Source organism: Vigna unguiculata, chromosome 5, assembly GCF_037176805.1.
Source record: "Vigna unguiculata cultivar grain cowpea cultivar isolate G323 ecotype 2 chromosome 5, ASM3717680v1, whole genome shotgun sequence".
Lineage (NCBI taxonomy): Eukaryota > Viridiplantae > Streptophyta > Magnoliopsida > Fabales > Fabaceae > Vigna > Vigna unguiculata.
The window spans coordinates 6,137,381-6,154,757 of NC_140796.1; the positions used below are offsets into that span (position 1 = coordinate 6,137,381).

The following is a 17,377-nucleotide window of genomic DNA, read 5'->3' on the forward strand; positions in this document are numbered from 1 at the left end:
TTTCACTTTCATAAATATTGTTGTCATATTTTGTTTGATTCTACTATCATGTGTGTTTGTTTTGAGTAGAGAAAATGATGAAAAAAAATGAAAACCTTTTTTTTAATTAGAAAAAATAATTTATAAATAAAAAATATAACTTGGCCCCCTTGAATTTTTGTCTAAGTTCCACCACTGATCATGCAAATAATCATTTGGAAAATCCGTGTATAGTTAATTGTGTATTTATACAAATTCAAACTAATAATATGACAAAACATTTATTCGAATTTCGCAAAAAATATGATTTTGAACATAAATATACTAAATTAAAGTCATATTACTTGATCGGGGCAAAATTTCACTTGAGTTGAATTTTATGAACTCAACTCAATGTAATACTTTACGCAATATATTTTTAACACAACTCAAACATTCATACCACCAGCTTACAAATTCTAATTCCTTGGAGTTAACACAATATTTGCATCAAATAACTTATGTTATACGTAAACAGATGGGTTTCAAATGATGTTCTGGATGCACATTAGTTAGGAGTTTGGAGTTGCATTGGGAAGAAATATTTTTTTAAAAATTTCAAATGTATTTTGAACAATTTTAATTACCGAATATGGTTATATGTTTTTGAACAAATTTGTAAGTGCAAAAATTTTATTTGTTATAATAAATGAAAGTTTTATCTTCCATATATTTTTAATATGTGAAATAAATATGTTTAGAAAATGTGCTAAAAACTCCTAAGTGTTTTAGTAGCATCTTGACGGGTATTATAGAATCTATCTTTCCTCCGTATGCAATGTCTCCTACATTTTATTCTCTACTATTTCATCTTATGTGTTGTCTTCTCCCTCATCGCCATCTCCCGCTAGTAATATTCATCCCATGACTGCTAGGGTGAAGGCTGACATTTATTATTATGTAATCTTTATTGACTAATTTTTATGTTTGCATTACATTGTTGTAGGAATATATCAATTATATAACCTAAAATGTGAATGTAATTGACAATTTTGAGTTGGATTTATATTGAACTAAAACACCACTTGAGCCAAAATATTTTTTCAAAGTTAGATGTTTTGAGTTATTGGAGGATCATCGCTATCCAAATAATTGTAGATTAACATGCGATATCTTGTTTATTTCAATAACAATGGTTGTTAGTGAGTTTGCATTTAACATTGGTGGTCACGTGTTTAAGGATATCACTCTAATCTAGTTTGTTTCGTATTTTAGTTCTAAATTTTATGATTTCAGAGGTTCACCTTGGCTAGAATTTGGATAAGGGTAGGGTTGACAAAATGGGATATCTCGGTCCGTTTTGACCTAGAACATCTATGGCTCGTAAAAAATAAGGTGGGTTGGACTGACCCATCAAACAGACACAGGTCAATAATGGTAACCCACACAGGCTGGCCTATCACTTTTTTAAAATTTTTGTTTTAATTTTTTTAATTTGTTTTCAAATTTTGAAATTTTTTTAGTTTTTAAGATTTGTTTATATATATAAATTACTATTAAAAATATATTTAATCATATAAAATATTTTTTTAAACTTTGAATTGATTAGTTAAAGTCGTTAATTCGATAAAACTAAATAATTACTATAGTATTACCCTATTATAACTAATAATTATAATTATGTGTAAGTGTTAATGATTTAAATTACAATATTATTATATATTTACACTCTTTTAAAAAGTATAATATAAAAAAATAATTTTTTAATTATTTTTTGTTTTAACTTTTAATTTAAAAAGAGAATCGAGTCAACCTGTCAATGAATTGGTCCATATTTTAACATGTCAAATTGACAGGTTGAATGGATCTAAAACGAATTGACATGGTAAAATCTTCAATTAAATCTGTTTGGACAGGCTAACAGTCTAGTCTGTCTAACCTTGTTTGTTTTGCCACTTGGTAAATGTTTTAATTAGACTTAATTGGATATGTATTTATTGAATCAAATTGTTTTCATAATTGAGGAGAAAATATGATTAAACTGATTTTACATAGATATAGATTATACACTATTTTTAGGTGAAAAGTTTAATGAAATAGATAAGTTAAAAATAACTCAGGATATATTATATACTCTTTTCGCATGTCATGAATTCAACTAGTAAATTAATAAAACTAAAATAATAACTTTTAAGCATATAAATTAGATTTTTTTTTTTAAAATTTGAAATCCAAAGTTAGTGTATAAAACATAGTAAAAAATAAATAAAAAAATCTGAAAGTACTACCGACAAATCAAGTAAAGAAGCTAACTTATTTTCGCATACAACATTTAAGAGTTACTTACCACAAGAGATTTGAATTCTTTATCCACACATTAAAAGCCATAAATTTAACACCACCAAGAAAAGTGTGTGTACGAGTTTAAACCACTCAAATCATCCCGTCTCATGATCTTCTACCCTTTCTCCTTACATGTTACATGAAATCACACACTCTTCGTGACTCATTTTATTGACTTGTCCTCTCTTCCAAAATAATAACAATAATCATACAAAAAAAATTTGTTAACCATGTCCGATTCTACAACCACTTGAACACGTGTGCGAATGCAAAAATGACCTCAAGAATATCCCTCTCATATACTCAATGGCCGTTTTTGTTGCCATCCCACAAAAATATGAAAAGGGCCATTCATCCCAATAACACAAAGACACATTATAATAACGCCACAACACATGCTAAACCTGTTATAAAAGAAAGAAAAAAAGAAAAAAGAAAAGTTTCCCTCGTTCTAGTGCACGTTTTCCTCCGCCGGGTTTCTGATTTTTTTTTTCCCAAACGAACACGGAGTAAGTGTTGTAGTATCAAGGAGTAGTAGTAGGTAGGTGTAAGAAAGGATAAATAAATAAATAAAAAAAAGTTGGAATATAAAATGTTGTAATAAATTTCACCGTTTCGGGCAAAGCCAAGAAAACCTTTCGAACTTCTTTGAAGACTACGCCGCGTTCATTGCCGATTCGTTTTTCGTCATTCTCTGTTCTTTGTGATCAATCCTCACACACTCTTCTTTCCACTTCCAAACAACCAACACCTATCCTTCGATGCACAGGTATGTGCATACACACTCACTCTTGCGTGCGTACTTTCTGTTAATCTCTTACAATCTAATGTTGTGCTGAAGAGCCGAATAAGTGTTCTGCATCTGATTATTATGAAAATCGCGTTGGATTTGGCGGCTTTTCATTTTTTTGCTTCGGATAATTTTGGTGTACGGTGTACGGTTAATTGCTGATTAGTTTTGGGGGAATGTGTTGAACAGTGTTGGTGTGTGTGGATATACTGAATGCAGATGCGGTTTTGGTTTCAATCTCGCTGTATTGAGTGAGTTATTTGTTTTAGCTGATTGTGGAGTGAGTGTCGTATTAGGCGTTTCTGATTTTGTTTTCCTTTTCGGAACAGGTTTTTGGCGATTTGCTGATTGGTGTACGTAAAATGCGTTGAACGAACACGTGTTGTCTCTCTGTTGTGATAGTTTGAGGAGTATGAATATGGATATGGCTTGTGGTTTGCCGCAGTCAAGAGTGTTGCATGGAGGTGTGGGGACGAGTTACAGACACAGATCAGTTGGTCAGTTAGGTTGTTTTGATTTTAGAGGGAGAGGTGTTGGTTGTGCTGGTTTTGACAGCTCGAGAAGTGTTTCAAAATTTCGTGTTAGTGGAATGAGTGCTTCTGCTTGTTGGAGTAATTCCAGGGTGTTTACTGGTAGGGAGATTAAAGTTTTGAATATTAAGAGAAGTTTGTCTTGTAAGAATAATAGTCTTTTTACGGGGTCTAGAGTGGTTTGGTCGAAGTGCCAGGGTAATGATTCTTTAGCTTATGTTACTGGCAACGGTCGGACTGTTGATTATGTGGAAGGTTCGGGTGAGGATGCAGGATTGGGGCCTGTTTCTAGTGTTGAACTTGATGCACCTTTGGAAGAAGAAGAGCAAGCCGGAAGAAAAGAGGGAGGGAGTGAAATAGGATCAGACGAACTAAGTGTGGATGAATTGAAAGAACTATTGCAAAAGGCCAGGAAGGAGCTAGAAGTAGCTCAAATAAATAGTACCATGTTTGAGGAAAAGGTTAAAAAAATATCAGAGACTGCCATTTCTTTGCATGATGAAGCTGTGATTTCTTTGAATGCTCTTAATTCTACCCTTGACACCATCAAAGAAATAGACAATGAAGAGCTTGTGGCCAAAGAAGCTGTCCAAACTGCAACAATGGCTCTTTCATTAGCTGAGGCAAGACTTCAAGTAGCCATAGAATCTTTGGAGCCCACAAAAGAAGTTCCTGATTCAGCACAAGGTTCTAATGAGAGCAATGGTGATAAGGATATAGAGGAACATGAGAAAGCTATTTTGTTTGCTCAAGAAGATATCAAGGAATGCCAGGCTAACTTAGCCAATTGTGAGGCAGAGCTGAGGCGCTTGCAAAGTAGGAAGGAAGAGTTGCAGAAGGAAGTGAGCAAATTGCAAGAAATTGCTGAAAAGGCTCAGCTGAATGCTGTGAAAGCTGAGGAGGATGTTACAAACATAATGCTTTTGGCTGAGCAAGCTGTTGCCTTTGAACTTGAGGCAACAAAACGTGTGAATGATGCAGAGATTGCCTTACAACGAGCAGATAAGTCTAATTCTAATTCAAATACTGATACCATAGAAACTACCCAAGCACCCGATGTTGAGGCTATTCTTGAGGAGGAGAAAGTGGTTCACTCTTTTTCTGGTGATGCCAATGTTGAAAGAGACAAAGATTTGTCAATTGATGATGAATCTTTGGTTTCAAATTTATCACCTGAAACACTATCTGATAAAGCCAACCAAATTTTGGAAGACAAAACACAGTCTGATTATTTAAGTGATAATGAGAATGCTGTGCAAGCGAAAAAGCAGGAAACACAGAAAGATTTAGCCAAAGATAGTTCACCTTTTGCTCCCAAGGCATTATTGAAAAAGTCTTCTCGATTCTTTTCTGCGTCATACTTTTCTTTTAATGAAGATGGGACTGAGTTCACACCAGCGTCAGTCTTTCAGGGCGTTATAATATCTGTACGGAAGCAGTTGCCCAAGCTGATATTTGGGGTCTTGTTAATGGGAGCAGGGTCTGTATAATCGTGCTACATCTTTTTCATTTATTGCTATCGTTTATTTCTATCCTTCTAAAGCAATTTATCTAGGTGAATATATACACATTATGTGATTGGCATAATATGTATGGTATAGGAGTAATGATACAAAGTACTAATATGATATTTTTGAGTTTTCTGCTCAACACGATTAAGAATATCTAGGCATAATATTCACTGGCTTGTTTGATTATATTTTTTGAAAGCTAAATTGCTTTTGTTTGGACTTTGGACCAGGACATATAATATAAAAATTTACATGCAAAGGTTTAATATAAAGATTTAACATAGTATTCAGTAAACGGTGAATTTTTACTTCAGGGTTACCTTCTTTGCTAATAAAGTGGATAGGAATGCTCAGCTGCTTCCCCAGGCAGACGTTATCATGACCAGTGTTGAAGAAGTTTCCTCTAGTGCAAAGCCGCTGGTTAGACACCTACAGAAACTGCCCAAGAAAATCAAGAAAATCATTGCGTCATTACCTCATCAAGAGGTTTGTTTTTCTTCATTCTTCCCCTTTAGTCTTGTGCGCTATTTTATAAATATTATATGACTATGTTATACTTCATTCCCAGGTGAATGAGGAAGAAGCCTCCCTCTTTGACATGCTTTGGCTATTACTTGCAAGTGTTATATTTGTGCCAATATTTCAGAAAATCCCTGGAGGTAACTCTTTTGCAATGTTTTCATAGAGTTGAATTGCACATAGTCTGCCAAGTATGGCAAAGTTGTGTAGGATCTAGATGTTTTTGTTAGAATGTGATTAGGCACCAAACTCCACATATTTTGGTTCAATCAAACTTCGATGCATAGATTATATCCACTCCTTTTAGCTCTTGGTTTGTTTCTTAGTATGGTTATGGCCAATTTTTTCAAACTCAGACTGGTCATGCATAAGAAAGATTCAAGGTTTTGAGTGTGGTCGAGGATGAACTGGGTTTTGCAAGTACCAAAATGTTCTTCAAAATATGTGACTTTATTAAAAAACAGTTGAAAAAATTATAATAAATATAGCACCTCTTAAACTTTTATAGATATAGCATAATATAATTAGTAATCAAGCCTAGAAACAAAAAAAGAAAAAATATAATATTTTCTAAAATTAACCATGCTTGTGACACTTAAACAACAAATAAAACTTGGCGTAGTGTAAATGGCATTTTGTTGTAAATGATCATTATTAAAATGAAAAATCATGTCCAGATTTCATGGTTTGATCTGTTGTTCACTAGTTCGAACATGGGATTTCTAACAGTTTTTTAGGTTGACTGGACCAACTGGTGGCTTGGTTCATTTATCTTACCCATGTTTGCTTTTTGAAAATTATGGTTATGGCAATATGAAACTGTTAAAGGAAAAATTTTCACTTACGTTTGAATAGTATGCTTTTGTCATAAGCATCGAACGATTACCTAGATATGTTAATTTTCTTTTAAAGGTATACTCAATAAAATTAATTGCCTTACATATTCACATATTTTTTGTGCCAACTCTATGCCCTCTATCTTACTCGCAACATTGTTTAGGCAGTCCTGTTCTTGGCTATTTGGCCGCTGGTATCTTGATTGGGCCTTATGGTCTCTCTATCATTCGTCACGTACATGGCACAAAAGCAGTAGCTGAATTTGGAGTTGTTTTCCTTCTATTCAATATTGGCCTAGAGGTGGGTGGTTCTTATTCAGTTTATGTTTACTTTGACCATAACCATTATTAGAAGAGCTAAATTGACGCTCTTATTTTCTTTGTTGTTTTAGCTCTCTGTTGAAAGGCTTAGTTCAATGAAGAAATATGTCTTCGGATTAGGCTCTGCACAGGTGATTGGAAACCCCGTCCCTCCCACCTTCGTTATTATTGTTCAGCACAAGCTATACTGTAGTACTGTATTAACCAACTGTATGAACAAATGAAGGTTTTGGCAACTGCTGTAGCTATTGGTTTGGTGGTTCATTTTATCTGTGGCCAACCTGGTCCTGCTGCTATTGTTGTTGGGAATGGCCTTGCATTATCATCCACTGCTGTTGTTCTGCAGGTAAAGAACCTAAGCTTGCATGTTTAAGTAATATCTATCTATATTGACTAACATTAACTGAAAATACTAGGTAAGTGATTGCTGAAGTTATGTTGTAGCTTGGATCTGTTAATAATAGACGTTTTAATGCTTATTACTGCTTAATAAAACTTAATGCCTTAGCTGTATCAAATGCACATCATTGAAAGGCTCCCTTATATGAGTAATACATTATACATACATTCAAATGGTAAAAAAAGGAAGTGTGCATTCTATCTACTTTTTATTTTATTTTTGATGAGTCTATCATGCTGCAATAATTTCAGTGAACTTGTTCTGCAGGTGTTGCAGGAGAGAGGTGAGAGCACATCACGGCATGGCCGAGCTACTTTTTCTGTGTTACTCTTTCAGGTTATTTTATTCCTTACCCATCTATTTAAATACTGAAAGATTTTTCTTTTGTTAAATGTTGTGCTAGATTTTAAGGAGAATATTATTCTTGTGACATATGGCTGAACTTTGCCATATGATTGTTATATGTTTCTTTCTTTAGTATGGCAATACTTTTGCTGCTACTGCTCTGGATAAATTAATCATGATTTCCAATAGTTGTATGTTATTGGATGAGCATATTATCTTTGCACTTTGCTCAGTCTAGAATTTTTGTACCATGTTTTGAGAGACACTAAACAAGCATGTTCCTAACAAGCAAGGATTAAACTGTAAAATTATCATGTCTATTTGGATGTTGGGGCAGATGACTGGATGAATCATTTGTCCCTTAGGCACTTTTTTTTTTTTCTGTAGAGATCCTCAACAAGCATTCTCTACTTTGTCTGCTGTATCAGGCAATTGTTATAGTTATATGAATTTGCCATTTCTGACTTTGATTCTTTGTTATTAGCTCTTAAATGCCTTCTATTTCTTATTGTATTGGGGATGCAATATTTTGACACAAACTTTCTGTATGTTTCTATTCAGGATCTGGCTGTTGTGGTGTTGCTAATACTCATACCTCTTATTTCTCCTAATTCTTCCAAAGGAGGGGTAATCTTTTTCTAAGCTCTTGGACACTAGGTTTGGCTGTTTAGAACATGATTAAGTTGTGTAGACTAGACTCCTGTGAAGTCTGAGAGACAGTATATGACATGAAACACTTAAATTTAACATGCTGAAAGAAGTATGAAAACATGAAATAAAAGTGCAAGCAGAAATTTCAGCAATAAATTTAGTATAACCACATTGCATATGACAGGTTCTTTTTTAATTATTTCCCTTCTACTGGCCTGGAACAGAATGTGGTAATTAATCACTATTTATAGGTCTGCCAATTAATTTCATATTTTATTTATATTCAGGTCAGCACGTGACCTTCTGAGGTTTTCATTGTTATTTTTCTTACATGTTTACTCTGTAATTCTGCCTTTGTTCTTCTGAACCCCTCATTCATTGTAAAGACCAATCTATATATTCAGGTTGGTTTTCAAGCAATTGCCGAAGCACTTGGAATGGCTGCTGTTAAGGCAGCAGTTGCAATCACTGCCATTATTGCAGGGGGACGATTGGTAAGTGGTATTCGGAAGTGGACTGTGAAATCTCTCATCAGTATAACTGTTACTAACATGTAGTTCTAATTAGGATAACTGATGCTTACATTTTTCTACTTGGAGGGAAATCTTCTTTAGTCACTATATTTTATGTAATTAAGTCTTGATTTGTATGCTTTTCAAGACATGCATTTACATAAAGCGTGATGCTAGGGCAGCCTCTCTATTACTTAGGTGTCAGTCTCACATGATATATATATATAATTCCTTGAAATTGAAACATTCTGATATGTTAATGGAAGTTACTAATAAGGTACCATACATGAAATACATAGACTCGGTTGCTTACATAGTTTGAGATAAATTTTGGACTGTAGTGATTGAACTTATGTGATCTTAGTGGAAGTTTCTATATACATTAAATAGAATGACCATTTATTATATTTGGTGATAATTGTCTCAAGGACTCGAGATGGTAATCATAAAATATATATATCATTAAAAATGATTTGTTCATAGGACAAGTGATATCCTGTTGGGATTCATTTGGAAGATATTGCAAGGTGGTACTTTAATTGAAGGTGCAGAGTATGCTTTGTGCTGAATGTTCTGTTCTTCTTCACAGCTCCTTCGACCAATATACAAGCAGGTTGCAGAAAATCAAAATGCTGAAATTTTCTCAGCCAATACACTCCTTGTTATTCTTGGCACAAGTCTTCTTACGGCCAGGGTATGTGATTGTCCTATTCCTTTTCATTCTTATCCTTTCTTTTGGGTTTTAACTGGTTGAATAGTTCATTCTTGTGCTTTTGTTTATGTAGAAACGAACAACTTTTCATGTTTTAAATAAGCATTTTGGGGATTGATAAGGCTTCTGAAGGTTTGATTGTTTGGTCCAGCCATTGCCTGGAAATCAATTGGCCAGTTGGGTTGGTTCTATCAGTAGCCGTTCATGGTGTGGGGTTGGGTGGATAAATAACATTTCACTCATCCTATTCCATAAAATAAAACTTAGTTTGATATAATTTACTAAGATGAATGTAGATATTTCTGATTCAACTATGCTTAAACCATTAAACTGTGACCTAGTTTGGTGATTGGTCCAGTTTTCAAATCCTATATTTTTTAGTTCATTAACTGGATCTTGACTTGTTTCTGTTTTCCTTTAAATAAAACAGGCAGGACTTTCCATGGCATTAGGAGCCTTTTTGGCTGGTTTACTGTTGGCAGAAACTGAATTTTCGTTACAGGTTGAATCTGACATTGCTCCATATCGTGGCCTTCTGTTAGGGCTATTCTTTATGACGGTAGGTTCTAAATATCGGAATTCACAAATTTGTTAATTGTATTATTTTATTTGTTCATCTGAAACATATCTATTTTCTTAAAATTTGGGTTATGGTTCTTGTAGCAAGATATGTGGATTCGGAGTTCTTTGAAGCCAATATGTGGCCATAGTTTAAAAGCATGTAGTCAAGTACTTGTGCGAGATATATTCATATGAGAATATTTAAAAGCAATGAATTGAAGAGTTGGAAATCTTCATTAGTATCTAATTGTGCGGGAAGTGGTGGACATACACACACAGACACACATCTGGACTTCATAGCACTAAATCGAAGTTAAAAGTAGTTTTCTCTATGCAGAAAAACACCAGAAGAAAAACTGAATCAAAGTTGAATATTTTAGAGATCAAACCATTTCCTTTATTTAGGCGTGCACAAAGTCAACTAATAACTCTGTAAAATGAATATTCAATTTTAGATTCTACTGTAACTGAATTTTTTGTGAAAATAATTTAGTTTGAAGTATTGCTTTTAGTTGGGTTGTATGCTAGTTCTATAACAATTGACAAAAAGGGGCGAATGTTTATGTGAACAATTCTTTGTCTGTAGCTGTTACTTATGTACTGATGATCTGACAATAGGAAAACATTAGTTATGCCATGGTCTATTATAGTTAGAACTTGCACACTTACACAGTATTAACCAAGCCTTATCCCACAAGCTGGCCTTGGCCACTTGGGGATAGCTTTGTTACTTGAAAGAAAGCTAATTCTGTCTAAAGAAAAAATGGGTTTGTATACCTATAACATTTTGAACTTTGATCGATCTAGAATCTAGACAAAAACAATTATGCTATATTGATTGGAAATCTTGATTGCTTAAGTGTGAATTTTTCTTGATTTTTTTGTTACTATCTGTGTCTTAATGATCAGCCAGCTTTTATCTACATAATCGATGACAATTGGTTTTTGTGACTTTTCAGGTTGGAATGTCAATAGATCCAAAACTTCTTGTATCAAACTTCCCAGTCATCGGAGTTACACTAGGACTCTTAATATTTGGCAAGACTATCTTGGTTTCTTTGATGGGTAGAATGTTTGGGATTTCCTTTATTTCTGCCATCAGAGCTGGTCTTCTTCTTGCTCCTGGTGGAGAGTTTGCATTTGTGGCTTTTGGTGATGCCGTTAATCAGGTTTTTTGTCCTTAAAACTGTTTTTTATGTGAAGAGTTGTGTTTTATTTGTGGTAGTTTACTCTAGGACTTGATATTCATGTAAAATACGCCACTTTTCTGTAGTTACTTAAATAAATGTATGTATAATGGGTTCTGGGTTAAACGTATGTTCATAAAATAAGTTCTGTTTTAGCAAGACGTGTAGTAAGAGTTGAGATCCATGAACATTTGTTCCTGCATTGCTTGTTACCTTGGATATTATAGGATTACAATATGTGGTTTTATTGGGAAGCTTTGATGCATGCCTTAACCTCCGGTGATTTCCTCCAATTGCCGGGGAGGTTTTAGGTAGATTATATCGATAACGTTCTATGAGTTGAGATTGAGATGTGTTATATTTTTATTACTTGGAATAGAAGCTTTGATATTTTCTAAAGTCTGAGAATGATTATATCCTTTTCTTAGGCTGAATTATATCTTTCTTTGTTCTTTCTGGTGCTCAGCTCTTGCAACATTTATGGGAATGATATTTAAGTAGGGTGTGGGGCTTGGCTAGCACGTTTCTTGTTTAAGATGAAGTTCTCTGTTTTTGTGAATTTTGTATTGTCTTTAGTTGTTAATGATTGGTCTTCCTTGTAAGTTGAAAAATACAAAATGCAGATCACTTTACTAGTCACCACTAAGAGTTGGAGTTTTCCTTAATAGTTTGCAAATAAAAATCTCTTTACTAGTCACCACTAAGAGTTGGGTTTTTCCTTAATAGTTTGCAAATGAAAGAGCTGTTTACCCCCACTAATTGGTATTTATGCAGGGCATAATGTCTTCCCAGCTGTCATCTTTGCTGTTTCTGGTTGTGGGCATTTCAATGGCCATCACACCATGGCTAGCAGCAGGCGGCCAGCTGATTGCTTCCCGTTTTGAGCAGAATGATGTTAGAAGACTATTACCTGAAGAAAGTGAGGTAAATTCTCTTACACGAGTAGCTGACTGTTAGCTTCGTTAATAATGATCATGAAATTTTAGATTAAGAAGTATCTATGATTGGGCACCCTTATTTGGGCATTGTTTTATCAAATTCTTAGAGCTAAATAAATTGTTTATGTTTCGTAGGTATAGGAATTTTGGACCTGCAGGTATAATGTGGTTGTCGTATTTGGTCTTTATCAAAGTTGTGCAGAAACTGATGTCCGACCACATGGAGTCATGGATTTTCAGTCAGCCATTTAAAACATATTTCAGTTGAATTATCTTAATCCTAGTTTGCAAGTGAAATTCCCTCAATTCATAGATCCCAATAAAACTAAGAGGCATCTACTATTATCTAGTAGTACATAAAATAAGTATTGGATTAGCTTAATCATTCTTCAATTTCCCGAAATATAGATCGATTGAGGGGAGTGTAGGTATGTTAGAATCTTATACATATGATAATATTAGGATCAATTAAATTGATTTTATTTTTATGTTATTATTAGCCTAAAATAAGGTAGCTGAATATTTTGTAATTATATTATCTACCCTATAAATAGGTTAGTTCCATTTTGGTCTAAACACACAAAATTCATCATGTGCCTTCTCGATTTCTCCCTCCTCAATAAAGAGATCAATGGAGCTTGCAAACCAAATAGAACTCCTCCTGAATAACAAAACCATGAGGTTGCTCTAAATAAATTTCTTCTTCAAGCTCACCAAGATGAAATGCGTTTTCAATATTTAACTAATGAAGAGGCTAGTGATTGATAGCAGCTATAACAATAATGAGATGGATTGTAGTGATTTCGGCCACAGGAGAAAGAATGTTACTGAAGTATGTAATCAAGACCATAGATTTCAATATATCCTTTTGCCACCAACTTAGCTTTAAGATGTCTACCTCTCCATTTGGTCCAACTTTTATAGCATACACCCACTTGCAAACCAATTTCCTTTCTCTCAAGGGGAGCAAGCACCAAATCTCAAGTATCGTTGCATTCAAAAACATGTATCTTATCAATCCCTTGTCGCCATCAGATTTGCCAAGTTTTTCACGAATACTTTTAGTAATTGCAATAAAAAAAAAAAGAATACGAAGGAGAGATAGGAGGGAGACAAGCAATGATAACCAAGAAAGTTATAAATAGAATGGAGGTTCCAAGTAGATCATACCTTTCATGAGAAATAGTGGTCAACCGAAATTTTCATCATTGGGATATGTTGTGTGGGTGACTGAATGAGAAGAACATGGATCATCACTTGGTGCTTCATGTGATTGAAAATATGGGTAACATAAAATGCTAGCTGTATTTATTGTTCAAAATTTTTAATTTTTCTTTATAGTAAATAACAACATTTATACCATTGGTCAATGAATATCAAAACCTAATATGACACAGCACTATATATGCCTATTTATATTTTGGAGTCGGTTTATAACCATGCCCAAGCACCGCAGAGCTCAGTTTGGTAACTCATTTTAGTTTGACATATCTTATCAGAAAAGTGTAGGGATGGAATAAGTTGAAAACTATAAACCTAGCTCAGTTGGTGAAGTTTTTTATGAAGTCAGTTAACTATAGTTACTAAAGTCCTCACTCCCTTGTTAAAAGTTTGTTCTGATTCCATAGGGATAGCACGTTTCGATAGAATTCTTAATCAGAGAAATGATAATTATGTCTGAATGGCGAACTTTGATACCCTTCATACCTTTTTGACATTATGAGTGCTTATTTCTTTCATTTCAATTTTTTGGGCTATAGGTTCTTTATTAACTTTTTTCATCTTGATCAGTTGACACGAATGTTATTGGTTCATTATTAACAATTTAGTTGACATTTATAGCTAAAAACTATGTAGTAGTTTAAGGAGAGCTCTTCCTAAACCAGAATGGGGTAGTGGATGCAATTATCCCATTTGGATTTACCATTTTGTAATTCGTTTATTTCAGAGTAACATGAAAATTTGGTAGTTGACTGAGTTCTTTTTGGATGACACCTTTTTACAGACAGATGATCTGCAAGATCATATTATTATTTGTGGATTTGGACGAGTGGGACAGGTAAACTCTTTTTTGGTTTGATTAAATAGTTTATTTTTTATATAACTGATTTAGGTGTAACGACTTACTTCTGTATTATGTTTAGATCATTGCCCAACTTCTTTCTGAGCGTCTTATTCCATTCGTCGCACTAGATGTAAGAAGGTAACAACTTGCTAATTGAAATTATTGTTCATTCTCTGTGGATGAATGATTTGATATCTACATTGTTAGATGCAATACCGGCTTGTCTCCTGGGGGAAAGAAAATAAAATTATCACAATAATATTTGTTTTAATTTTTCACAATAGTTTGTTCGAGTGTAGTGTTTTATACTTAATTGGAGCATCTATATATAGTTAGTTCTAGTTCAATGTTTCTGATAATTGAAGTCTAGGATGAGAGACAATCTTGGATTGTACATGAGTAAATAAATTGACAAGACATGACACAATTGTTTCTGGCAATGATCTATATGCAATTTACATTCATATATTGTATGATACCCAGAAGATTGGAGTACTCTCACATGATTTTTTTCATAATTTTTTTTCTCATGAACAGAATGTTTTCATATCTTTATTTTTTTATATGGTTTGCTTGTAAGATATGGGTGGCTTTGGATAGAGGTTAAAGAGATGATGAACTAACTTGTTTATCATATTTCTTATTATCTTCAGTGATAGAGTGGCAGTTGGCCGTGGTCTGGGTCTTCCTGTGTATTTTGGGGATGCTGGTAGTAGAGAGGTAGTGCACGTCGCCTCAGCAACACTAGTCGCATAACAGTTCTTACTTGATTTTATCTTTATTCTTTCTGGGATGTGTGTTTAGGTCTTACATAAACTTGGAGCTGAAAGGGCATGTGCTGCAGCAATAACACTCGATACACCTGGTGCAAATTATAGAACAGTCTGGGCTCTGAGCAAGTACTTCCCAAACGTGAAGACCTTTGTCCGTGCCCATGACGTTGATCATGGATTGAATTTAGAAAAGGCTGGAGCCACTGCTGTAATATTCTAGTACCTATTCTAGTATTCCTGTTTGATTACCTGGTGATACAATTCCATGATAGTGTAGCATTTGGTCATCGCATTAAAATGTTTGGTAAATTATGAATCCATTAAAAGGATTAAACAAGAAAACTGAATAGGCATTCTACTCTATTCTATCTGCAACCAAATGCTGTCATAGGAAAAAAAGCTGTTGTTTATTGTAGCAAAATTAAAAGAAAAACACACGGTTAGTGAAATGCTTACTCTAGAGAACTTTCTTCTACTTGCAGGTCGTCCCAGAGACTTTGGAACCAAGTCTTCAACTAGCAGCTGCTCTGCTTTCTCAGGTTACAATTTTCATTGAATATCATATTTTTATTGAAACAAAATATTGATTTAATAGAAAATACCTTAACCCGCTTCTCTCGTATTTATGTTAATAGTCATATTGAAATTTGTCATAGTTAGTAGCAAATGATTATTGGTTATTTCTTGTTGCGATTGAATCCTGTGCATTCACTATCGTTAATTTCTCTTTATATTTAGTTTACTTGAATCTTGATTAACTTTTCTTAGAAATGGTTTGAACAAACTTTTGTTCTTTTACGCATTCTTCACATCTAGTTGGCAGAACTAGCTGTTCCGTTTATAAAATTGTAAGTATGAGAAGAAAAAAATAAAATGAAAATGTCAGATGATGTGTAATTAGGCGTTACTTTGTAAACTATTAATTTTTTTTATTATATTTATTAATAATTTATGAAAATTATGACACAATGGTGGGTGATCTTCATTTTTCTTTAGGCCAAACTCCCCACGTCGGAGATTGCAGCAACTATAAATGAATTCAGATCTCGACATCTGGCTGAGCTCTCAGAGGTAATATTCCTTTTGAATTCGTGCATAAACATTCACAGTTTATATCACTCTTTTATATTGGATATTTGAATGGACGTTGTTCTTGATCTATCTGTGCAGCTGTGTGAAGCAAGCGGAAATTCGCTAGGTTATGGATATAATAATAATAATAAAATTGCGGGCAAACCAAAATCCCAATCAACGGATTCATTAGATGAGACCCCGGTTTCTGAAGGCACACTGGCAATATGAAGAGTGTTGCATATATACAAAAGTAGATGGCAGAAGAGAACGAGTTAGAAAAAAATGATCAAAAGATGTATAGCAGATTTTTAGTTCTATTGTTATGTACAGATATAGCCGGATAGATGGAGAAGCATTAGTTTTATTTTCTTTTTGCCTAGAAAAATTTTGGTTCCGGGCATCTCAAATTTCTGTTAAAGGGTGATATCCCTGTTGATGTAGTTATATGCACCATTGGCATTGTTTTCATTTGCCATGGCTCCAGAAAAAAGTCCAGTCATGTTTCCCCTGCTTAACATGAACATGCCAACGCCCTGGACAAGTAGGGCGACTCTTGCAGGTAGATAATTGTCTTCATTTTTTTTTATTGTTGTTATATTGGAAAGTTGGTACTTACATATTTTTACTCAGATATTCTAATCCCGAACCTCCTTTCGTTTTTTAGTTTCTTTTTCAGCTATATGCTACAGCCCGCATACAAGGCTAAAAAGTTAAGAAATGTTATCCCTTGCATGCACTAACAATCTTTTCAGTACGTTTGTTAAATACTTGGACTTTAGAAGTAATTTCACTGCGATTTGTTTTTTACTATTTCTAGAATAAAGACTTTATTTACGAGTTGTGTGTGTTATATATTATATATACACACACACACTCGGAAGAGATTTGACTGTCGGTTAGGAATATTCCTAACTTGATTTCTATCAACAACTATTATTGTGTTATTAGTTACTATAGTTTGAAACACTTTCCTGTTTAACTTTTTAACATTTTCACAATGTCGTCGGATAAATACCATCGTCTTAACAAACAAATTGAATAACCATTCTTTCACGTCTATTTCAAACAAATAATATTAAAATTAAGTTTAAATATGTTTTTATTTGGAATTTTATCTTTCGTATTGTTTTTTTTGACTCCTATTTATGTGGACAACACTTTGAACGGTAAGATAAATTTATTTTTAGATGATGTTTTCAAGAACAAAAATAAAAGAAAATTTAACAAGAATGAAAAGCTAAAATGAACATTAGAAACAAAAACAAAAATTTAAACTTGTTAGAGGTTGCAAATATATTATATCTCAAAATTATTACGTGTTTCGTTATTGTACTACGTGAATGCAATATTT

General features: G+C 33.7%; 1 protein-coding gene across 3 annotated transcripts; it reads left to right on the forward strand.

Moving 5' to 3' along the window:
* Positions 1-2,727: 2,727 nt before the first annotated feature.
* LOC114183951 (K(+) efflux antiporter 2, chloroplastic-like) lies at positions 2,728-16,978 on the forward strand. 3 transcript variants are annotated; one of them, XM_028071158.2, is made up of 22 exons: positions 2,728-3,070; positions 3,281-3,342; positions 3,421-5,101; positions 5,447-5,618; positions 5,701-5,791; positions 6,652-6,788; positions 6,880-6,939; positions 7,035-7,154; positions 7,476-7,544; positions 8,115-8,180; positions 8,609-8,698; positions 9,306-9,410; positions 9,859-9,987; positions 10,949-11,158; positions 11,951-12,100; positions 14,120-14,173; positions 14,259-14,317; positions 14,833-14,899; positions 14,984-15,160; positions 15,435-15,491; positions 15,949-16,023; positions 16,123-16,689. In XM_028071158.2, exons 3-22 carry the CDS (start codon positions 3,504-3,506, stop codon positions 16,252-16,254), a joined length of 3,618 nt encoding a protein of 1,205 aa, XP_027926959.1. In that variant the 5' UTR covers positions 2,728-3,070; positions 3,281-3,342; positions 3,421-3,503; the 3' UTR covers positions 16,255-16,689. The 3 variants fall into 3 exon arrangements, 2 of the variants coding, with proteins under 2 accessions (XP_027926959.1, XP_027926958.1); XR_014995168.1 differs by lacking the exon at positions 3,281-3,342 and adding an exon at positions 16,691-16,978 and having other exon boundaries at positions 2,729-3,070; positions 16,123-16,585; XM_028071157.2 differs by lacking the exon at positions 3,281-3,342 and having other exon boundaries at positions 2,729-3,070.
* The last annotated feature ends 399 nt before the right edge of the window (positions 16,979-17,377 follow it).